Source organism: Stenella coeruleoalba (assembly GCF_951394435.1).
Source record: "Stenella coeruleoalba genome assembly, chromosome: 13".
Classification (NCBI taxonomy): domain Eukaryota; kingdom Metazoa; phylum Chordata; class Mammalia; order Artiodactyla; family Delphinidae; genus Stenella; species Stenella coeruleoalba.
Window position 1 is genome coordinate 58,874,584 of NC_137159.1, and position 24,673 is coordinate 58,899,256.

At 35.3% G+C, this 24,673-nt stretch overlaps 1 protein-coding gene across 4 annotated transcripts in view; it reads left to right on the top strand.

The window, feature by feature from the left end:
* MAP4K3 (mitogen-activated protein kinase kinase kinase kinase 3) overlaps positions 1 to 24,673 on the top strand; it is a 189,891-nt gene that overhangs the window by 125,991 nt on the left and 39,227 nt on the right. For 3 of the 4 annotated variants that reach the window (XM_079940535.1, XM_079940537.1, XM_079940538.1), the window contains 8 exons: positions 4,802 to 4,933; positions 5,131 to 5,193; positions 5,279 to 5,360; positions 5,462 to 5,572; positions 10,124 to 10,202; positions 13,723 to 13,781; positions 15,056 to 15,118; positions 23,294 to 23,352. In XM_079940535.1, coding sequence (XP_079796661.1) covers positions 4,802 to 4,933; positions 5,131 to 5,193; positions 5,279 to 5,360; positions 5,462 to 5,572; positions 10,124 to 10,202; positions 13,723 to 13,781; positions 15,056 to 15,118; positions 23,294 to 23,352 — 648 coding nt within the window. The remainder of the gene's footprint in view (positions 1 to 4,801; positions 4,934 to 5,130; positions 5,194 to 5,278; positions 5,361 to 5,461; positions 5,573 to 10,123; positions 10,203 to 13,722; positions 13,782 to 15,055; positions 15,119 to 23,293; positions 23,353 to 24,673) is intronic. The other variant, XM_079940536.1, reaches the window with a different exon arrangement.

Consider the following 24,673-nt stretch of genomic DNA (forward strand, 5'->3'; position numbering starts at 1 on the left):
AGGGAATTCCCTTGTATGTTATTTGTTACTTTTCCCTTGCTGCTTTTAATATTTTTTCTTTGTATTTAATTTTTGATAGTTTGATTAATGTATGTCTTGCCATGTTTCTCCATGGATTTATCCTGTAATGGACTCTCTGTGCTTCCTGGACTTGATTGACTACTTCCTTTCCCATATTAGGGGAGTTTTCAACTATAATCTCTTCAAATATTTTCTCAGTCCCTTTCTTTTTCTCTTCTTCTTCTGGGACCCCTATAATTCAAATGTTGGTGCATTTAATGTTGTCCCAGAGGTCTCTGAGACTGTCTTCAATTCTTTTCATTCGTTTTTCTTTATTCTGCTCTGTGGTAGTTATTTCCATATTTTATCTTCCAGGTCCCTTATCTGTTCTTCTGCCTCAATTATCCTGCTATTGATTCCTTCTAGAGAATTTTAATCTCATTTATTGTGTTGTTCATCACTGTTTCTTTGCTCTTTAGTTCTTCTAGATCCGTGTTAAACGTTTCTTGTATTTTCTGCATTCTATTTCCAAGATTTTGGATCATCTTTACTATCATTACTCTGAATTCTTTTTCAGGTAGACTGCCTGTTTCCTCTTCATTTGTTTGGTGTGGTGGGTTCTTACCTTTCTCCTTCATCTGTTGCGTATTTCTCTGTCTTCTCATTTTGCTTAACTTAATGTGTTTGGGGTCTCCTTTTTGCAGGCTGCGGGTTTGTAGTTACCGTTTTTTTTTGGTGTCTGCCCCCATTGGGTAAGGTTGGTTCAGTGGGTTGTGTAGGCTTCCTGGTGGAGGGGACTGGTGCCTGTGTTCTGGTGGATGAGGCTGGATCTTGTCTTTCTGGTGGGCAGGACCACGTCCGGTGGTGTGTTTTGGGGTGTCTGTGAGCTTATTATTATTTTAGGCAGCCTTTCTGCTAGTAGGTGGGGTTGTGTTCCCATCTTGCTAGTGGTTTGGCATAGGGTGTCCAGCACTGGAGCTTGCAGGTTGTTGAGTTGTTGAGACCTGGGTCTTAGCATTGAAACAGAGATCTCTGAGAGCTCTCGCTGATTGATATTATGTGGGACCAGGAGGTCTCTGGTGGTCCAATGTCCTGAACTTGGCTCTCCCACCTCAGATGCTTAGGCTTGACACCCAGCTGGAGCAGCAAGACCCTGTCAGCCACACAGCCAAGAGGGCTCCGCTCACATCACCTTACTTTTCCCTCTTGCCACTGGACTATGTGTGGACCGCCGCCCCATCCTCATCACAGAGGGATGCTTTCATATAGGTAGATGTGGAAGGAATGCGTCACACACTGGTGGAGAGGTGGGGGGGCTGGCAGCTGATGGGCTCCAAAACTGGCTGAAACTGTCGACACATGATATTTGAATGTAACCCCTCCCTACTAGAATCTTTTTGATGGTTTGGTATTACATGGTAGTGTACTTTAGAATATTTTTGTTTGTTCTTTTGTCATTTTTACTTTTTTTTTTTTTTTTTTTTTTTTGCCGTACGCGGGCCTCTCACTGCTGTGGCCTCTCCCTTTGCGGAGCACAGGCTCCGGACGTGCAGGCTCAGCAGCCATGGCTCACAGGCCCAGCCGCTCTGCGGCATGTGGGATCTTCCCAGACCGGGGCATGAACCCATGTCCCCTGCATCAGCAGGCGGACTCTCAACCACTGCACCACCAGGGAAGCCCTGTCATTTTTACTTTTATTCATTGTACTTGGCATTTGTGCTTTTCAATCAGGATTCGTGCCTTTCAGTTCTGGGAAGTATTCTTGCATTACTTCTTTGATAATTTCTTTGCTTTACTTTTTCCTTCTCTCTCTTTCTGAAACTCATTAGTTATATCTTGGATCACTTGGATTAATCCATTAATTTTCTGTCACTTTTTAAAAGTCATTTTTGTTCTTATTTCTATAAAATTTCCAAAGCTTTTGAGACTCATGCTTTCATGATGGAGGCTTCCCTCAAATGTCTAGTAACCCTTTTCTTCTGGTTTACATTGAAGAGCAAGGCACTTAAAGCTGATTTGTAGCCGTGTGTGCATGGGATGTAGCATGTAAACCCAGTTTTTAGTGTCCTGGAAATGAGTAAGTGAAGGAAGCTGAGGAACTCATTGTTATACACAGACTTCTACTGCTCGCAGCCCCTGCTCCCCTTTGTTCCTGATATGTCTGAGTCTGAAGCCCCTCGTCCAGTTTCTGTTGGTCTTTATCCAGTAGGAATGGGGAAGGAGTAATTGCTGGGCCTTAACAGATGAGAAGAGGAATCTGGTGGACTAACTATTCATTATTTAGACTTGACATTTGCAAATATACCTGTTTTCAACCTCAGGCTTAACTCTGCTTTTGTAAGTTTGTAACCCTAATTTGTCAGCCTTTCTGGGATTCTTAGGGGCTGAGAACCAGCTAGTTGGAACCTAGTCATCAGTAAAGTAGTAACTGACGTACATTAAATTTTACATATTTCTGGGGTTCTTGGCTTGCTAGTTGGTCTTGTCCTCTACACACACTTAGGTTTGTCCTTCCTCCTATTTGCCACATCATTTACTATTATTTCATTTCCAGTCCAAATATGTCTTCTGGATTTTTCAAAGGTGATACGTTTATATTTCTCTTTTTTGTTCTTATTTTTCGGGGTTGATTTCTGAGAGGAATAAGAGCTTAAAGAGCTATCTGTTATTATTTTTAGATACTCTGTCTCCTCAGTTTGATTTTAAACATCTGGAGGAACTCTCATTGAATCTCCAGGGTCTAGCATGATTCTCTACACATGCTTAGTAAATGTTTGTTGATGATAACTGATCTCCAACTGAAGCTTCAGAGATAAAAAACTAATGTCATTCTTCTAATGATAGAGTAGGTAGTATCTTGGGAGCATGTGAAATTGCGAATTAGGCAAAATAATGTTTTGGAACACTCCGACTCTTCAACTCTCTCTAGTATCATGTCTTTCCCACCTAAACTCTAGGGATATAGGATAGAATGGAATCTCTCATTCATTGTGACTAAGGTTGGCAGTTATTCAGTTAATCAAAAAAGTCTGTGGAATTGGCAAATCTCAAAATTAATACACTACACATGTACCTTAAACATTTTATTTCAATTTAAGTATGTGAGTGTACTTTTTTTTTTTCCCCCAATCATTTGATGTAGGACCAAGGCCTTTCCTTTGCGTAGATAACTAGTTAGATGTAAATCATCCACATTTCCTGGTTTGTGTTTCTCTAAAATGCAGCCACATACAAAGCATGTGACTTTTCCAGTCAGGTTTATTGAGGTATAAATTTAGACTCATTAGGTGTACAGTTCTATGAACTTTGAGACACTCTGTGGTAGTGAAAAATGCCACCACAATCCGTGTAAAACATAGGTTCCCATCACCCAGGAAAGTTTCCTTTTGTGCCCTTCTCGTAAATTCTTTTGGCCCGTCTCTAGCCTCTGGCAACACCTGATCTGATTTCTGTCTCTACAGTTTTGCCTTTCCCCCAGTGTCATACAGATGGAATTATGCAGTCTGTAGCCTTCCTAATCTTTTACAGCTATCATTTTCTTAACCTCATTTGCCAGATTTTTTTGTTTTTTTTGTCTTTAGAAACTTGTCTTTAACAAGTTTTTCTAAAGCATACACTTTAATTTTCATAACAGCTTACTCTTTTTACCTTCACAATAAATTAGTTTTTATTATATTTAATTAGATTATTTATAATAACAAACATAACAAATAAACAGGTTCAGAGATGACTCAGTTGATTGCGGTAAGCATGCAACTTAACTGGCAGGAGTACAAGTGCACTGGGTGGAATCTTTCACTCATATTTTTATAGAGGAAGGGAGAACATCAGCTGCTGTGGCCAGCTAGTTAAGAATATGTCACCAGTGTACTTCCATCCTCTACTGGGGCATTTCCACAGCTGGCTGGACTCTAGCTATCAATAAAGATTAAAAACATTTTAAGACCAAGCATTTAGAAAGTTAGAGGGATTTTCTTTTTTGGTTAACTTACTGACATATTTGACTTTCCTGAAATCATACCAGGAAAACAAACATAACTTGTAAGGCTGCCTGTTTAACTCACACTTTTGATATGTAAGAGTTCAAATGTTTATCTCAAGTAGTTCTTTTCAAAACTACTGCTTAGGATTTGAAATTTTTTATATTTGAAAATCAACATAATTATTTAATGAAATACAAATTTATAGAGGTATAATTAGAATAAGACTACAGTAAAGTTGAAAGAAACAAGAAAAATACTGAATTCAGGTAACTTTCATCTGAATAAATATATATTTTTAAAAGCACTCATTTTTATAACTTTTCACCAACCACTTAAGTTTATAGTAAATGTGAGTTAGGTACTACATGAAGATTCTTGGTGCCCCAATAAATAGTATTGGTCAAGTGAAAACAGTCGGAGGCCAGATTGCAGTTTATTGACGTAAGAAGGAAGAGCTAAAAATGATAAGTTATTTACTACATGTTATGTCTCTGTAGAATTCTGCATGTACAGAGGAAGAGAGAGATTGGGATATGGACAGATTGGTACATGTCGCTCTGTTATAGTTGTAAATTTTTATAAACCTTTATCGTAAATAGCTTAAAGTAACAAAGGAGAAATCAGGAGGGGCTTGGGATGGAGAGTCTTATGAGATGTTGAGATCTTGGGAAATATGAGCCATTTAAGTACTACATACTTATTTTTCAGATGTCAGGGCCTAAATAGGCCTCAGCTTACATAGTGATGGTGTGCCTCTGATGGGAATAAGAAGGAAAATGCAATAAATAGATTTTTCTTTTCTGGACTGTTTCCTTCAGGATGGCTCCAGAAGTCGCAGCCGTTGAGAGGAAAGGCGGGTACAATCAGCTTTGTGATCTCTGGGCAGTGGGGATCACTGCCATAGAACTTGCTGAGCTGCAGCCTCCTATGTTTGACTTACACCCAATGAGGTCAGTGTGTCATAGTTAAAGAATCCTGTGCTTAAATTAAGGTCGCCTCCCCCCCTCCCAGTATTATTTATTATGTCATGAACAAGTAATATTCTTAGTCTTGCCTTACCTTATTTGGGAATTATAGTAATAGAATTAATATTATATATTAAAATATGCAATCTTAAAATGCTGTGTAATGGTTGTTGATTTTTCAGAGCATTATTTCTAATGACAAAAAGCAATTTTCAGCCTCCTAAACTAAAGGATAAAATGAAGTGGTAAGTATTTTTGTGTTATTTACTTTTATAGTCATGAGCAAAAAAATAATTGAAATTTTAAAATCTGATTTTCAAAATTTCTTAGGTCAAATAGTTTTCATCATTTTGTGAAAATGGCACTTACCAAAAATCCAAAAAAAAGACCTACTGCTGAAAAGCTACTACAGGTATTATTTTTGCCCTGAAATATATCTTTTTTCAAAATATAAAATGTCACTCAAACAGACTTCTAATAAGTGTTCTGTACTATGTTATTTTATTTTTATAGCACCCGTTTGTCACACAGCCTTTGACACGGTCTTTGGCAATCGAACTGTTGGATAAAGTGAATAATCCAGATCATTCCACTTACCATGATTTTGATGATGATGATCCTGAGGTAGGAACTGTTTTTACCAAGTAGTATATAACATACATGTATATATGTATGTACATCTGAAAACTCAGTTCTTTTAAGTTCTGAATCTAGTTTAAATCAACTCTTGAGGGAAGATTAGCTCCTTGACTTTGGAAGTCATGAGCTGGATTTTTCCTGTTGACTACTTATAGAGTCTGTTTTCTGAAAATGGCAAAGGCAGAATTATCTAATCTACTTCTTGAAATTACTGTAGTTTTTTTAAAGTAGTCATTTTAGATGAAGTTGCAAATAAATAATCCATTGTAAAAGAGAATGAAAATGGGAAGCACCTACACAAGATGTTAGAATATACATAAAATTTCTGTTCCATTTTCTTCTCAAAAAGAATCCTTGTACAATACTTCATGAGTTATTAGTGGTTAGTAGAAAGTATAGGATTGACTTTGTTAGTGACTATTACCCTAATTGTCTGCTGTAGACGTGTTTAAAAATGAGCCAGTGTAGTTAGAGAATTAAATAACCCTAGTATCATGGGAGCATTGGTATGAGTGGAAGCTTCACTTCGGCTGGCATATGTAACATTCCTAACTCAGCTAATAATTGTGGCACCTAAGATAAACTCAGTATATGTGACATGTCAGAATTCTGTTATTGGGTCTGTAACTGAGCTGGATAGCCTTGAACTTGACTGGCTTTTGGAAGGTTCTTAAAATGGTGTAAATTCCATTGATGATACTGAAGGAATGATAGCTCTCAGTGGTCAGAAAGGTGGTCTCAGATTGTCTTAGGTAAGAGAGAACCTTTCTATCAATTCGTCATTGTTCTAGCTTGTCATCTTTATACAACTATAAATAAGCTACTATCCCTTTGTTTAAAGGTCTGGAAAAGCATTTGAAAACAAAAAACTTAAGAATTGTAAAGTATTATTGACTTTATACTAGGGAGAAATTGGGTTTTGTTGTTTTGCTTTATAAATTCTTCTATAATTTAATATACAGGTGTTCCTTCATTTGCATGGTAGTAAAGGACTGTACAAATGACCAAGTAAGGTGAAATCCTGCAAAGCGATCTTTTTTTTTTTGAAAGGATCCAACAGCATTTTTTTGCATGTAAATTTATTTATTTATTTATTTATGGCTGCATTGGGTCTTTGTTGCTGAGCGGGGCTTTCTCTAGTTGCGGTGAGCAGGGGCTACTCTTCTTTACAGTGCACGGGCTTCTCATTGCGGTGGCTTCTCTTGTGGTGGAGCACGGGCTCTAGGCGCGAGGGCTTCAGTAGTTGTGGCATGTGGTCTCAATAGTTGTGACTCTCGGGCTCTAGAGCGCAGGCTCAGTAGCTGTGGTGCACGGGCTTAGTTGCTCCGCAGCATGTGGGATCTTCCCGGACCAGGGCTCGAACCCGTGTCCCCTGCATTGGCAGGCGGACTCTCAACCACTGCGCCACCAGGGACGTCCCCTGCAAAGCAATCTTAATACTCAAGGAGAAAAATTATAATTGTTTTGTGACCTTAAAAAATTTGTGTTAGAAGATTAAAAACTCTCTTGTCAGTTTTAAATGTATAGGGGAATGAAAAAATAGTAAAACTAAAATTTTATTTAGTACATTGTAAAGTATTAGAACCTGTGAGAATTGTTTCTTTTCTTTGTTTAAAAAAAAAAAACCACTTCCATGGATTGTTTCATTATCAAGTAGTCTGTTTATTGAGTAGATTGCATAGTGTTTGCCTTCTTCTTGTCATATAACTTTATGACACAGAACAAGTATCTTCTTTATGCTTTGGTGAATGTCAGATTCCTTTCTAAGTTCAGATCAGCTTCCAGTATTTTATCCTTTGAACTTTCAATGCATGAAATAATCTCAGTATTCCTGTGATGTGAAATTTTTTGCTAGCGCCCCTTCTTTTGGGGCACCTTCATCCTTTTTATCAGAACGTCTTTCTTCACTTATGTCAGGTTCAGCCTCACTAAGTTACCCTGGCTGTGTGTCCACAGTCTCTTGAACAGTGGCAGCGTCAGCATTCTCACAGTCAGCTATTTTCTCCTGTAACTTCATTTATGTTTGATTCAAACTTCATTTCCAACATTATCCAGAGTTATCACTTTCTGTTTCTTTGCAGCAGTTTTATCTTTGTTGGCTAATTTCTTCTTTCAGTTACCAATTTTTGTAAAAATGTCACATGAGTATATTATCACTGAGAGACAAGGAGACAACACAACTACACACTTTGCTGTCTGTGCATGAACTGAATAACAGATACTCAGTGACCAGTCACAGACAGACTTTGAAAGTAGTGACGTGATGAGTTACGGATCATGATGTGCATCTGTTATTCACATAGTGATCTGTGGACTGACAAGCAGGCAGTGAAGTTTGTGTTTTATGCAATTATAATTAATATACTGAATGTTGATAAGATTAATATACTGAATAATATACAATTGTTATATAATATTATACAACTAATAAACTAGTGACTGAAATTTGAACCATGTTATAGAGGACTAGTGTAATTTAATTATATTCTACTAACTGAAATTTGTGCATATCAAGACTACAGGACGAGGACCTCCTGTACTCTTTCAGTGCACTAGATGCTGCATTGTTGTCCCTTACTTCATCCTGTTTACTTGTTGTGCTGAATTATAAAGTCCTTTAAAATGTGTTTAAAGAGGAGAAATAATAAACCAAATATAGAAGCAACCTGTGGAATAAAGATTCTTCTGAAATGTTCTCATATAGCAGAGAAAGAAATTTCTCCTTATCAAGACTATGTTATTAGTATTATAATTGTTGGATAGGGAGGAGGGTAACTTTTCTTCCCACCATAGTTTAAGATCATACTTTCCCCAGAGAAATCTATAGTAATTTATACATACAGAATACTACAATATATGTTATACATAATAGGTAGTATCTGAGTCTTATTATTTGCAAATGATTTGTAATTATAATTGCTGAGTACTGTGTTGTCACTCAGAATTTGAATGTGTCTAACTAGCATTTCGGTACTTGCTGTGATACTATATAATACTGTGTGGAAATTGAATTCTCTTGAAAATATTGAGCATGTGTACTAGTTCTACTTTAGTCTTTAGTTGTTTTAGTTTAGTATACATTATTCACAGTGGAAGAAAGTTGACTTTTCATGTAGGGTTCCCATGTAGTTTCTATTTGAGAAGTACTACACATTGAAGTAATTGTGATTAATAGCATTGTCTTCTCCTGTATGTTAACCCATGTACTAGGTACAGCATTATAAGATTTAATAATTTTATAATTGCACTGTTGAAGCTGGGAAAGTAAAACTGTTCTCATAGAAAGCATAGATTTCATCTAAGTTCACTGATAACAGCAGTATGTGTGACTAATCTAACATGACACCTATTTTTGCTTGTTTGTTTTTGCTCCAAATATTGTGATCAAAAGTCCAGGGTTTTTCTTGTTCTGTGGCTAACTAGCTGAATGTCCTCATCTATAAAATGAAGACTGATACTTGTTTCACAAGTTTATTTTGAGGACAGAACGAGCTAAGGTACATGAAAGCACTTCGTAAACTACAAATCACTGTGTACATGTAAAGTTTAAATACTTAATTTTTAAAATTATTTTTGCTACTGTTTTACTACATTGGTGTTTTAATATTTGGGTCTTAGATTCATATATTTTTATTTCCTGAGAGGTGCCTACACTGAGAATAGTTATCTCGGGTCCTGTTTTTTATTTGCCTTATAGAGTCTTAAGAATTTGAGCTCAAATGTTTATGAATTACATTTTCCAAAAGATATGTGTAAGAGTGTATCTCCTTCAAAGGTAGTAAAACTTCAAAGATAGTGTTTCACACACAGAAGAAAAAACCTATTTGGTACATGAAATAGATGCTGGCATCACCTCTTAAAGTGAAGCCTTAGAGTGTATAGAATGGAGTTGCAGAAGCTTTTCAAATAGGGCCTTTTTTACTCCATAAGGTTGGAGGAATGTCCATGAATTAATAGTAAGAAGAACTCATCCCCACTTCGCCTACCCCCCAGGATATTTCTCTCTGAAAGTGACAGTACACATAGAGAGATTTTAATAAAATAAAAGGAAAGAAAATAGAGTGCTGCTTCTACAAGAAAAAGCATTAAGGTGGGGAAAATGTTGTGTTTACTAGGTAAGAAGACCATAAATCATTAATGCCTTTAGCATTATTTCATTTCATTTATCTCATCCTTCTTGATATAAGAAGTTGAGGCAGATTTTTTTTCAATTACAATTTTCTCCTCTGCAACAGGGAAAGCTAGCTGCAGCTTTTGAACAGCTATTGTGTTGTTGAAATATTCAATTTTGAATATTTATTTCTATTCAACTCATAGAACATTTATTGGGAACCTGCTGTGGATAACGTATATCCCTAATCTTAAGCTCCCAGTTTGAGGAGTAAGAAGCTTTCAGTTTCTGGTTGCCATTTTTTAAACAAATATTAGCAAAGTTGTATTTTGTTCCCATTTTTATATGAAGAGAAGTATTTCTTTCATATTTGGGTAATTCTGTGGACCAGACTGTGGCTTGTCATTGATTTTGTTCTTTCCTAGCCTCTTGTTGCTGTCCCACATAGAATTCACTCAACAAGTAGAAATGTGAGAGAAGAAAAAACACGCTCGGAGATAAACTGTAAGTGTATCCTGTACACAGTTTATAATTTAACAATAAAAAATAAGATTTCAAGTTTTAATTTAGTTGCCGTTATTTTTGCTTCATTTTCTTCCAAGTAGTTTTTCTTATTAGATGCTTTGAAAGGTAGAGTTTAATTAAGGCAGTAAGAATTTCATTTTCCTTACTCCTGAGGACTTTCTGGTGGTGTCTGGGGGCGTGTATTTATGTTGTTTGGGAAGAGGAATAAAATTCCTAGAATAGGCAGGATAGAAGTAATCAAGGCAGTGCTCCCTAAACTTCCATGTGGATAGAACTTGCCTAGAGAGCTTGCTAAAATGCGGTTTCTGATTCAGTAGATCTGGGGTGAGACCTGAGGTTCTTTACTTCTAACAAGCTCCCAGGTTAGATAGAAGCTGATGGTCCAGGAGAGCCAGGAGAGGGAGAGGTCTGCACATGTAAAAGCTAAGTAAGGTTAAGTAGGGACAGGCACTATCACCATTTAATAGAAAACAAAAAGAAATGCAGAGATGAATAGATCTGCCTGTGGGATGGAGTCGTACACCTGGTTAACAGCAAGCCCTAGATCTCTCGGCTTCCAGCCCAGCGATCTTTCGCAAACACGGCTCCACTTCAGAAACCACGTCAGCACGCCTGTGTGGCTTTCACACTGCAAGTCCTTTGTGAACCTTCCTTTGGAATTTTGGCTGGACCGTACGCTGTGTTAAGTTCTTGGCAGAGTTTGTTGCTGAAGCTACCTGGAAATGCTCTTAAAAGAAGGAAATTCTTGAAAGAAAGCACCATCTAATTTACAAAAAGCCCATGACTGGGATTTGTACTTTGCCTACAGTTAGTTGTGTGACCATATAAACTTAACCTTTAAAGCTCCCTCTGAAGCCATGTGATTTAAATTTGCTAATTTTTCCCCAAAAGTATTTTTCTGAAAATGACAACCTTAGCATGTGAGCATTTCCCATTATTTTATTTTTTTTTTTTGCGGTACGCGGGCCTCTCACTGTTTTGGCCTCTCCCGTTGCGGAGCACAGGCTCCGGACGCGCAGGCCCAGCGGCCATGGCTCACGGGCCCAGCCGCTCCGCGGCATGCGGGATCCTCCCAGACCGGGGTACGAACCCGTGTCCCCTGCATCGGCAGGCGGACTCTCAACCACTGCGCCACCAGGGAAGCCCTCCCATTATTTTTTAATGTACAAAAAGTAATTACAATACATCTTTGTCATTTCTTTAATAATACAAAAGGTGATTAGAGCTGCCTTTGCAGTTAGAAAACCTTATGTGTTCAGTACTACTGAAAATCTAAAGTACTTTCTATCTTGTTATCCAATTCTGTTTTTAAATTGTATTGTCAGGCCCTTTACTGCAAAGTGCAGTTTCCTGTTAGTCATTCTTTACTAGTTTATATCAGTGATTCTCAGCTCCTAACTGCACATGTGTGTACATGCTATTTGAAACTATAGATGCCTTCACCCTAGTTTTTCTGAGACTCTGATATGCCCTCCTTTTGATGGACATCTTCTCTTCTCCTGTGTTTGCCAGTAAGAAAGGTGTTGTATCCCTCTAGTATGTTGAGGTAGCAACAGGATTAAAACCACCACTTCTTACAATTTGTGGGTTTGATGTTTGAGGCTTTAAAATCTTATGCAGTGTTGTAGTATCTGCTTTCTTAGGATGTTTTATGATTTTATGTGAGATGTGATATATAGAATAATCAGTCATGCCATTGACGATAAAGGCAGGCTTTAGAGAAAATAATTTATTTTAGTATTTGTATACATTTGTTGCTCTTGATAAGACAAGAGCAACAAGACAGCATCCCTGCACCCCTGTACTTAGTGATTATGCAGTCTGGTGGAAACAGGCATGTTCACATGTGATGATAACACAAGGCAGATAATGCATGAAACTGTCCTCATGTAATTTTATTACAGATTTAATTTTGCCATTTGATGACAAGTTTAGGTGAGAGTTGTTCAATAGGGCCTCTGTCAACGTGATATATGTATATATATATGTGTGTGTGTGTGTGTGTGTGTGTATATATATATATAATATGTTTTAATACCTTAATAAAATCTATTTTGTAATCTTTGATATGTGATCATATGTGCACAGGTTTGAGGAACCCATTATTGAACAGCCTACTTATCTCTAAGGGCCAGAATTTGATATCTAGTGCGTAACAGCTATAAAGCATATACATACTTCTTCACGCACCTGGAGATCTCGTAGGGCTGTGTTTCTCAACCTTTTTTACTTGTGCCTCCTATTGCTAAATATTCAAATCTCATGATCTCCTTTATTTGGCATTAACATTCACAGTAAACCATACATACTAAGCTAAAATCAAAACAGTTATAAAACGATTGTGCTTTGAAATCTCACTCGCTTCCCTGCCTCGATTGAGAACTGCTGTTTTGGCTGAGCTCTTACTAGTTGAGCGGTGATATTATTTGTGACTGTCTGTTTTTCTTCTTTTTAATGTTTTATATTTGTGCCTCTGCTTTTATCTCAGTGGTCTTGAATGCTGTACCCAGGTTATAAAAGTAGATAATGACAATGATAATGAGATACAGAAATTAAAGGTAAAGGTAGTGAAACATTCATTAAATTAGAATAGCAGGGGGAAGGGTGAATGTAGTACAGTCAATTTATGTTGGCTCTAGTATTTAGTTTATACTTTAGCTGCAGAAGTGTAGTTATTGTTGTATAACAAATTACCCCAAAATTTAGCAGCTTAAAACAATAAACATTTATTATCTCACACATATTCTAAGGGTCAGGAGTCCAGGACAGCCTCGCTGGGTGGTTCTGCCTCAGGGTCTGTCATGACAATCAGGGTGTCAGCTGGGGCTGCAGTCTGCCAAGGGCTTAACTGAGGTGGAAGATTTGCTTCCAAGGTTACTCACGGAGCTGTTAGCCCAAGGCTTCAGTTCCTGGCAGTGTAGCCTCTCCTTAGGACTGCTCACAGCGTGACTTCCTCCAGAGCAAGTGATCCAGTAGAGAGAGCCCAAGACAGAAGCCTTATCTCTGAAGTTATATGCCATCATTCTGCCGTTTTCGTCTGGTCACATAGACCACCCCAGGGAAGTGGGAAGGAAGTACACAAGTTTATGAACACCAGGAGGCAGGACTCATTAGAGACCGTCTTGCAGGCTGGCTTTCAGAAATAGCTCTGCCTGAATTGCTGTCTGTACACCGAAGTACTGAGTTAAGATTGTCTCTATTTTATGCTGGGTCACAGTGAAGTAGCACCTTAGATCCTGACTGTAACGTACACGTAATTTTGTTAATCATCTTTTTTTTTACTACAGAAAAGGCCTAGGATTATTAGATTAAGCTTTAACAGCTTAGACTTTCTTGGGTTTTTTCCAGCGAACAGATTCTTTATTTAAATCTTTGGATTGTGATCAGTCTATGGTAGATGGTAAAATTAAATAGGTTTTGCTATGGGAGTAACTTTTAAAATTATTGTATCATTAAAAATATGGAAACAGATGAAGGCTTTACTGTTTTTCTCTTTTAGTTGGCCAAGTAAAGTTTGATCCACCCTTAAGGAAGGAAACAGAACCACATCATGAACTTGTAAGTAGTGTAGTCTTGGAATCTTAACACTGAAAGTAAATGTTTTAATTAGTCTTTGTGATATGTTGGTACTGACTACAAAAGCTAGTTATTAATATTTTCAAAGCATTTGGGGAAATAAAAAGGTAACTAATTCTAAAATTTGGAATAAATAAATCTGTGTTGCTGAGATTGAATATTTTCAAAATTATTTTAGGAGAAACTTACTAGTTTCACCATTCGTTGATTAAATGTTTTTAATGCTAGCCTTTTTTTTTTTTTTCATTTTTGCTTTGCAGTTTTTGAGGGACTTTTTACATATATATTTATTAGGATAAATGCCACAATTTTAAACTACAGTGTTGGGCCAGTAATAGCATATCTTCTAATTAAATTTATGGGCAGTTTTTTAAGAGTGTAAACCACCTTTTCTAAATATCAGGACAGAATCCAATCTCTTTGGAGCAACTGAGACTCAGGAGAGACTAGGTGTACAGAGCAGATTAAATTTATCATTTACTTACAGATTGCTAAAACATTCTTTTCATGATTCTCTTTTGTTAATTTTTTATATACCCCTTTCCAGATATATGATAAAATATTAGGTGTAGTCTCAGAAGCAAAATGCTGTACAAACATTTGAGATGTTAATATTCTATGGAAGAATAAAAAATGAGACTTAAAAAACAAACAAAATTAATCCTAATGAAATTACTTAACCAAAGCTCCAGATTATATGTTTCATTTTTTTCCCTTTTCTGCTTAATAATGAGAAGAAAGTAACTGTTAATGAACGCTCAGAATTGAAGTGGGAACTTTCTTCTTAAATGCTTATTTTAACCCACTTGACTAAAGGCATACAAAGGGAGTCTTTAGCCTTTTAACTTAAAGAGTTGCTCTAATTCAGTATACCAGCATGGAGGAAAGGAATGCTAAAGAAAAATTCTTAAAATGATTATGTTATAATACTTAAGACTGACCTTTATGTAGAAGATGGAGAAGGTTTAGAAGAAAACATAATCATGATGTTTATAAATGCCAGTTGTTATTTTCTGCTTCTCTTTTTAACTTACCATTGCATGTTTTTAAATTCTGTACTAATTTAGTAACTGTATTATAGAGGAAAGTTGTTGCACTGTTGCTTTTTTAGAAGCTCCTTAATCTGATTTGACTTTGCATTTACCTTAATAAAGTTATGTTAGCAGGACTTACTTCACTTGTGAGTTTCCCATTGTGAATTTGTGGCTTTTAGTCTAAGTGTTAATAACTTGGGTTTCTTGGTCTCTGCTAAACAGCCCGACAGTGATGATTTTTTGGACAGTTCAGAAGAAATATACTACACTGCAAGATCTAATCTGGTATTTCTCATCTTCTGATTTTCTTTGTCAGCGTTGTTTTAGTCTTAATTGCTTTCAGGGTTTTTTAATCAAACATTTTGTCCAGTTTTAATGAACCGGTTTAAGCATTGTTTTATAAGGTCCTGCCAGTTAGCAACCTACCATATATAAAGGATGATAGCAATTTTTTCTACACATTAAATAAACATATTTACTCGAATATATTATAACGTTACAACAAGAAGTTAAAGTTTTTTCTTTTTTATAAGAACATTTTTTTTCTCACTCAGATATGGATTTTTTCTTTAGAAATTACATTTCCTTATAAAAATGTCCAGTTTGAATAATGTGACTTGTTTTAGTGAACTAGAAACCATCCATATATATACATATCCATATATTACAAAAATAAAATATATATAATTTAAAAAAATAATTTACCCCTGATTAACAGTGAAATCAGTCTCAGATAAAATTTAACTTTGTAGCATTATGAAGTATCCAGTTTTCTCAGGCCAAAATTTGGGTTATAAAAACTCCCTGAAGTTATAAATATTAAGGCTCTCTTACCATTAGGTAAGAAAAGATGGGCAATTAACCCTAGTAAATATTAAATAGTACTTTTAATAGTTGCTATTAGATAGTTTTTTCTAGTTCTGTAGCTGGCCAGGGCCCCAAGTTGCCTCCATATTTACTCCTAGATTCCACTTTTCTGCCTTTTCAATCGAATTTTCCTACTCTTTCCTCCCTTTCTGCCTTAATAACATACCTCTTTCAATTCTGGTTAGTTGAAATGATTCTTTATATAAATCCCTATATCTATGCCCAGTAACATTTGTACAACATAAAAGAGATTTTAGACATAATTTCTCTTTTAGGAAAGTTGCAGTCTTGGATCAGTGGAAAATATTTGTATATATAAACTCTTAGCCATGCAACAAAATGTACAGTGCATTGCCCAAATTTTTTCTGGTGGTGACTATTGATGAGGAAAGGCTAACATATAATAGGTACTATGGAAGTCAAAGAAGGAAGAAAGCTTTTGGGTTAATATGGTTCATCTGCCTTCTGGGAGGGACTAAAAGACTGATTGCAATATTTTATAGGAACCATTATATATTTTCCAGGAAAATAATGGACAGTTGACTACTAAGTGTCATGGGAATTAATGTGGGAACAGTCATTGGCACAGTTCTGAGAGACGGCAGATAAAGAGCTGAAATTATGGAATGGTCACACTACTACTAGAATTATGGGATTAGCTCAGAAAAGGAAGATTGAAGTCATCAAAGAGAAAATGATAGATGAAACCATGAGATTGCATGTGTTCCCCAGTTAGGTCTGAAGAAAGAAAGTACAGAAAATTGGTCACCGCAGGGGTGATGCCTGTTTTACAGTCAAAAGTAGAACCAGCGCTGGAGGTGGGAAGAAGCAGTTGGAACACTAGAAGAGTCAGTAAACGGCCCAGAGAGGCCAGAAAGCATGAGGCCAGAATTAACCATGTGAGGGGACAAGTGAGGTGCAGTGCCTGAAGACAGCACTGCCAGTGATTTCTGGACTGAAAATTTCTTCAGAATTAGGCATATGTAGGCTAGAATGACAATAGTGACATTTGTTGTGGAAATAAAAGACCACAGAATCAAAAGTTTAAATTGACTCTTTTAGGTATTAATATTCTCCAGGAAAAAACAACATCAAAACCAGAAATATACTACTTATAGAGTTACAAATATTCTTTTCTCTACCCTGTGTGTAACTAGCCTAGTAACTTGAGTGAGTTATCATGGCTCTGTTCCCTAGAACTACCTCCCACACCCCTTACATAATCAGTAGTTTCTTATGATAGAGGGAGCAGCTGACAAGGGAGTCTTGTGACAGAGAAGGGCTTTAGGGACAATTAACTTGTGGATAGTTCTGGCAGAAGAGGGATGAATGAAATATTTGTCAGATCCTACTATTTATAAAATCAACCTTAAAAAGCCCACTTTTAATGATAAAAGCTAACACTTACCTAGAAGTTTTTTTAAACCAGGCTTTATATTCTAAACACTTTAAATATGTTAAATTTTAATCCTTGTTTTACAAATAAGGGGATTTAAAGTGCATAGAAGCTGAAATCGACTTTAACCACCCAACTAAATAATAGTGCAGCTGGGGTTTGACCTAAGCACCCTGGCTCAACAATTCCACCTAAACCACTATTGCCTCTACCCAACAATGGCAATATTTTTTTCCCACTAATACTGGTCTTGTGCTCATGCTCTCTCTCTTTTTAATCAACATATATGTTCCATAGTTATTTTTTTATTGTAGTAAAGTATGCATAACATAAAATGTACCATTGTAACCATTTTTAAGTGTACAGTCCAGTGGCATTAAGTACATTCATATTGTTGTGCAACCATCACCACTGTTGATCTGCAGAACGTTTTCATCTTCTCATGCTGCAACTCCTTACCCATTATACAATAACTCCCATTCTGCCATTCTATTTTCTGTCTCTGAATTTTTCTGTACTCTAGGTACCTCATGTAAGTGGAATCATACATTATTTGTCATTTTGTGACAAATAATGTCAGTGACTGGCTCACTTCACTTGGCATAATGTCATAACATCTTCAAGATTCATCCATGTTGTAGCATGTGTCAAAATTTCTTAAGCCTGAATAATATTTCATTATATGTGTAACCACATGTTGTTTATCCATTCATCCATCAACGGACACTATTGTGAATAATGCATCTGTGAACCTAGATATACAAGTATCTGTCAAGTTTCTGCTTTTAGTTCTTTTGGGTATATAACTAGAAGGGGAATTGCTGGATCATATGATAATTCTATGCTTGATTTTGGGAGGAATTACCATACGGTTTTCCATAGCCGCTGCATCATTTTACAGTTCCCACCAGCAATGCACAAGGGTTCCAATTTCTCCACATCCTCTTTGACGCTTGCTATTTTCTGGTGTGTATGTATGTGTATATTATTGAAGTATAGTTGATTTACAATATTCCATTAGTTTCAGATGTATAGCATAGTGATTCAGGGTTTTTTTTAAGATTATGTTCCATTATAGGTTATTATAAGATACTGGGTATAATTCCCTGTGCTATATAGCAAATCCTTTTTGCTTATCTATTTTATGTGCAGTAGTTTGTTATTCCCATACTCCTAACTTTTTTCTCCCCCTTCCCTCTCCCTTTTGGTAAGCATAAGTTTATTTTCTGTGTTTGTGAGCCTGTTTCTGTTTTGTAAATAGATTCATTTGTATTATTTTTTAGATTCTAAGTGATATCATATGATATTTGTCTTTGTCTGATTTATTTCACTAAGCATAACATTCTCTAGGCCCATCCACGTTGCTGGAAATGGCAATGTTACATTCTTTTTTATGGTTGAGTAATATTCCACTGTGTGTATATACCACATCTTCTGTTGATGGGCACCTGGGTTGCTTCCATGTCTTGGCTATTGTAAATAGTGCTTCTATGAACATTGAAGTGCATGTGTCTTTTCAAATTAGTGTTTTTGTTTTTTGATGTGAAGTGTCCATAATTATTTCAGTCTCCTACTTTCATAGTTCTAAAACCTTAGCACTGTGAACAGGATTTCAACTCTTAAATACTAACTGCTGGCCACTGGAAACCTGATGGACCCAAAATGTCTGGCTGTCATCTTAGTAGACAATTGGCACCAAGATGACAGCCCTAAATCTTTTGGGACCAAAAGAAACATTTACCCCCTTAAAGACCTTGCTGCCTAAAACTTCCATATCATCAGTGCTTTCTGATTGTTTTAAGTGCTAAGGGTATTCATCTTATGATTTTTGTAAATGAATTTAGAATCATTACTATAGTAAAGGTTTTTTTTTTTTAATCAGGCAATCATAGTATATGAAACCAGAGAAACAGAGCTTGAATTTTAACATTGTTAGTGAGTAGAAAGGTCTTTAAATTTTGAAAGATGCCTGAGTTAAAAAAGCAAAGAAAAAAACTCAGCAAAATTCCATAATAATAAAAGTTTTGCCCATAACCATAAGAATGGATATAGCCGGTCTACAAGATGCTGTCTTTACATTAAAAGGTATTACACATCTGTTCAGCTGCTGCTAATTTTTTCTAATTTTCCTAGTTCTACTAGGCATTTTGGCCCATATACCAGTGAAGAATATATTGAAAGGTAAGAACAGTTGACCCTTAAACAACAAGGGGATTAGGGACACCAGCAGTTGAAAATCCGAGTATAACTTTATAGTTGGCCTTCCTGTGACTCTGCATCTTTGGATTCAGCCAACAGCAGATCACGTGATGTTGTAGTATGTATTTATTGAAAAAATCAGCATATAAGTCGACTCATACAGCTTAAACCCATGTTGTTCCAGGGTCAACTGTATATGTAAAGCACTATGTTAATTACTGTGGAGGAACATAAGTAGTGACATAATCATTGCTCTGAAGAAACTTACAGTATTCCTGAAAAAGTAAGAATAAAGTATTTAGGTTATAATTAAAAACATGTCCAAAAGATATACCCAATTTATCATTATCAGTAACCATAACAGAAGTACTACAAGATTACCCCTGAATTAGGTCAGAATTGAATAAAGTCTATAAATAAAGTTAAATTTATTCTGGAAAAGAAACATCAACTTTGTTAATTTTAAATCTGTTAAACTACTACTTACTATAAAATTTATGTTGTATGGTCACTTTTCTTACCTATTATATATGAAGCAATCTCTAGGGAAAACTCACCTTCATAATTGCACAATTACAGGACATTTTCTAGAGTATCAAGACTAACCTGCTTCAACTGTACTTCAGTAAAATTTAAAAAGAAAAAAAAAAAAACTAACCTGCTGATATTCATTTCCAGCCTTGCTATACAAAAGTCATGTTTATTCACTTTGAGTCCCCTTAAGTATTCTGCTTTTATTAGTCAGAACACTGCTTGTTCAGTTAGTGTTCTGACCCTACTTGCTTTTCTTTTTAAGAAATAAGAATTAGCGAGGGTTTAGTCTCTTTTTACTTCTGTAAATTATCTACCACATTAAAAGGTGTCTCCTAACACCTTACTTGTGTGCCATATTTTCTCATTTTTTTGATGAGAAAAAATTCTGCTATTCTCTTTTTTCTTGGTTAAAACATATTGTTAAAGTATTTTTTCTTTAGTGTTTTTGTAGCCAACTGTAACAATTCTTTTGACTTCCTGCTGTTTTCTCATCAGGTATAGATAGACTTTGTAATCTCCAGATGGGTTTTAAAAAAAAAACAATAATAAGATTTTCTTGGTCATGTAGTTTTCTTTTCCAGTGTTCCACGCCACATCCTCTGTTCTTTTTCAGCTCTTGCTGGGACCATGTCTTCTTAGAGGCTCTATACGAGTTCACAAGTACTCCTCTATTCATTAAAACACTGAAGTTAGGACTTTCTGACCCCAAAAGATATTTTAATTGGGCTTAGGTTGACCATCTTAAATTTTTTGCTGAGTGTTCAATTTGAATCTGTACTGGGCTATTGCATGTTGCCATCCATGTTGTTACTGCTTTGACTTTGTGTAGTTAAACACTGTCATTCATTAATAAGTTGATGCCTGATTTATGCTACTAAATTTTTTATGTCTATCCTGGCATGTTCAAATGTATTCTTATTTAGCTTATAAAGAATGGCCATGTTTTACCATCATTTTATAGAGTTATTTTGAGTGCTTTTCCAAGCATAACTTTGGTAGCATTTTTCTATTACAGAATAGAGTCCAAGTCCTTTTGGAAAGCATTTTAGATCAGTCTTTCTTAGACTACCCTAAAGATACGTAAATGACTACTAACTTTGCCCAAGTTTCCCTTTTCTTCCTTTCCTTTTTATTTATTCTCATTTTTCTTGTCTGATTTGCTGTCTGAATTCCTGCCATATAATAAGTGCTTAGTAAATAATAGTTGAATTAAATGAGATTAACTACTTATTAGAAGGACTTAGTGCAATCCTTTTCCTTGATGACATGCCTAGCACATGGGTTTTGTTTTTGTTTTCTTTCCCTATGGATGCTAAAACATAACTTGATTTACGGAGAAGGAATTAATAAAGAATGAAACCCTTTCCATTTTAGCTTTCCTGGTAGGGCTTAACACATGCCACATTTAATCATCAGACCTGGATCTGTCAGCAACTTCTCCCCATCCTGAATGTTATTCTGTATGTGAATTTACAGTCCATTTTCTATTAAAATATTTCATTAGTTATTTCAGATTCTTCTCTTACCTTCCTAAATATATCAGTTGATTTTTTTTAAATTATTATCATCAACCTGGTAACTGTCATGTAGCAGATGAGCTAGCTATGCTTAGGACATATCTATATTTATATAACACAAGCCATGGCCACTCTGCACAAATTACGCTTTTGAAAGCTGTCATTTGATTAAAGGCTTAACAGATTATATTGGCTAAAGAGGTTGCTGGTCTGGTAGAAGGGCCCAGTTATGCATAGCTGAAGAAAATGAAGTTGAATTCAGAAAGGTATTCATTGAGATTAGTACTTTTCTTTACTAAATACCGAAGCTTAAAGTCGCCTATATAAAGTCATGACCACTTAAATAGTGCAGCATAATAACTGTGTGGCAGTCTTATGATAATAGCAATTTCATCCTATTAAGATCTATCATTACAAATTAAAGAGAACAGGTATCCGAATTTCATTAGAATTTTATGTGATACCAGTGTGACAGTTCACTAATCTTTTTTGTTTATGATGTGTTATCTCTTCTGTCACTGGTAAGAACATACATTATTATGCATGGAAGAACACAATTATTGAAGAAGACAAAATTTGAGCCTTGTCTAAACCAGGCTTTTGGCTTTTGGCTTTTAACTTTTCACTTAAATGTGATGTATTGCTTAGAAGTCTTGTATTTCTAGGCTTAGTATTTGTGTGATCTATAATTATCTATGTATATCTTAATGAGGCTGAAGTGTTAGTTATCTGTTTACAGTAAAATAAACAAATGGCATTTGAACACGCATTTTCTTAGGGCCTAATTAGTGTGTGCCAGGTACGATGCTAGACCCTAGGCTGTGGGGAAAAAAGATGGATTTAACAATTTTCCTTTGTTTGAGGAGCTTATAGCCTGGCTACTATTTTTATAAACTTGTAAATAAGTTAATTAAAAGTCAGTGTAAACGCTAGAGGAGAACTATGTGTTAAATGCCGTGGAGTCGCGAAGAAGGTTACACCTATCTTCCTGGACAGTCTTGGAAGGCTGCTCCAAGAAGGTAACTTTTGCATTAAGTCCTCATTGTGCATCTGGCAGTATCTTGTAAAACTAGATAGCGCTTTAAGTACACTATATTCTAATGAAAATAAAATTCATTTAAAATGTTAAATATTCCCCCTTAATCATTAAAACGGTGCTTGAAATACAGTGGGAGAAAACGAAACTGTACTTTCTGTGGTTGTTGGAAATCATTTTTTTTCCTCAAGAAGGCATTTCAGTTGAGCACATAGATTGTTAGTTCCTTTAAATTTCAGTTCTTAACTCTACAACCTGCAGCGTTCAGTGGAAATGTTTAAATAGTTGAAGAACTGCCTTAATAATATTCGTTTGAAGTTTTGCTACTTAACTCTTTAAAAAAATATTTAAAGTCCTTAAATTTAGTTTATAATCTTGTGCAATTTCACATGTATAATTCACTTTGAAAGACCACCTTCTTTTTAACCTTTAAAAAATTATTACCTGCATGAAGCAGTAGTAGAAATATGTGAATGTGTATATATACATAATTATTGCAGATTTTATATACAAAGTCAAACCAAGATTTTTGTTGCTTGTTCTCTTCTGTAATCATTTTTGCTTCATTATAGCTTGAGCATAAATACTTTTTTCAGCTTTTTTCATTCCAAAAACTGATTTTTACAAATGTTAATTACAGTAGCAATAACCATAAATGAAACTTGCATATGGTGTTCAAACAAGTTCCCAGGAAAATTTTGGTAACTTAAATAATAAAATATATAAATTAAGACTACAAACTTCTGAAATCTTTTATTGTTGGAAGTCCTACCTTGCTTTCTTTTTAAGAACATATAGCAATACAGATTTATTTGAAGTCTGGGGTTTCTCTTTTAAAGACAATATGCGTTAGTGTATCATGATTTGTGATACACTACTATCTTGCTGAATATTTTATTCTGTACTATTAGGATCTACAACTAGAATATGGACAAGGACACCAAAGTAGTTACTTTTTAGGTGCAAACAAGTAAGTAAAATTCTTTTAAAATTAAATTTAAGAATACTTAAATTGCCTTAAAATATGTTATATATTAATTGTATTTTAAATATTTACAGTAGTAAATTGTACTAGTCTGGTAGATATATTTTATAATATGCTTTTAACTTTTCTTTATTACTGCCTTGCTAATCATCTACTCAATAATTGTCATAATGGGGAGAGTCACCTTAAATCTTTTGTATCAAGCTACTTTGTAGACCTTACCTGTTAGAGAAAGTAAGTACATTCCAACTAAAGATGAGTATATGTTTCAGCAATTTATTTCTTTTATTTGCAAAGTTGACCTGTTTATTACTTACAAAACTTGCTTTGGTACATCTCCCAGATGTGTTGGCCTATGAAAACAGATGGAAATATTCACACTCTTTAAAAATCTTTGTCTTAACTTTTTAGCTGTCAAGAGTCTTTTAAAAAGTAGATAGCCATTAAAATATGTCTAAAGGTTTAAAAGTTATTTATTTTATGCAAGAAATAAATCCAGCGGTTGTTTAAGGTCTGCAGTATACCAGGCACTGTCTAGGTGGTGCAGCACGGTGGTGAAAAGGCAGCTTGCAAGGTGTAACAATTTAAGATGTTCGTAGGCCTGAATTAGCAAGATATGGGGACAGGACTCTGCTCTTCCCCGTAGAGTCTCATTTCCTGAGTTCATGGATGAACTATCATTATAAAAGCTAATTTATAGGGAAATATTTAAATTGCCAAAATCTCCCAGCTATATGTAGATATTATTTCAATAATCAGAACTACTTAAAATTTCCAAATATAATTTCAGTGACATTAGAGGGTTGAGACATATTATATACCCATATTTTAGTTAAAATATGTTAATATCTTAAGTTAAGCAGGTGACTAAAAGACAGGCAACTCAGATTTAGAGATAATAACGCAAAATCATGTTTCTTTTTTTATAAACGAAATGTTTAAATACTCTTTTCTTAACCCAGAAACGACTTTGAATGACAAGCTAGAGAAATGCATTAGTTTTGATTTTGCTGAACTTCAGTTAAATAACATGAAGTTTTTGTTTTTGTTTTAAACCTTATGTTTCCTAAAATGGAAAATAAGTCTAAAATTTCCCTGGTTGAAAAATGAAATTTTATCAAAATAGTAACATTTGCTGTTTATAGTTTGTCTTGATTTGTTGATGGGCAACAAAGGAAAGTTTGTCTCATAATGGGTTAGCAAATAAATTCTGATGTGTTTTTGTGTTATTTTGTCTAAATTTCAGGTCACTAGTTTTAAGGATCTTGTTAGCAAAGTTTGATGTATTTTTAAGAGATTGTATAAT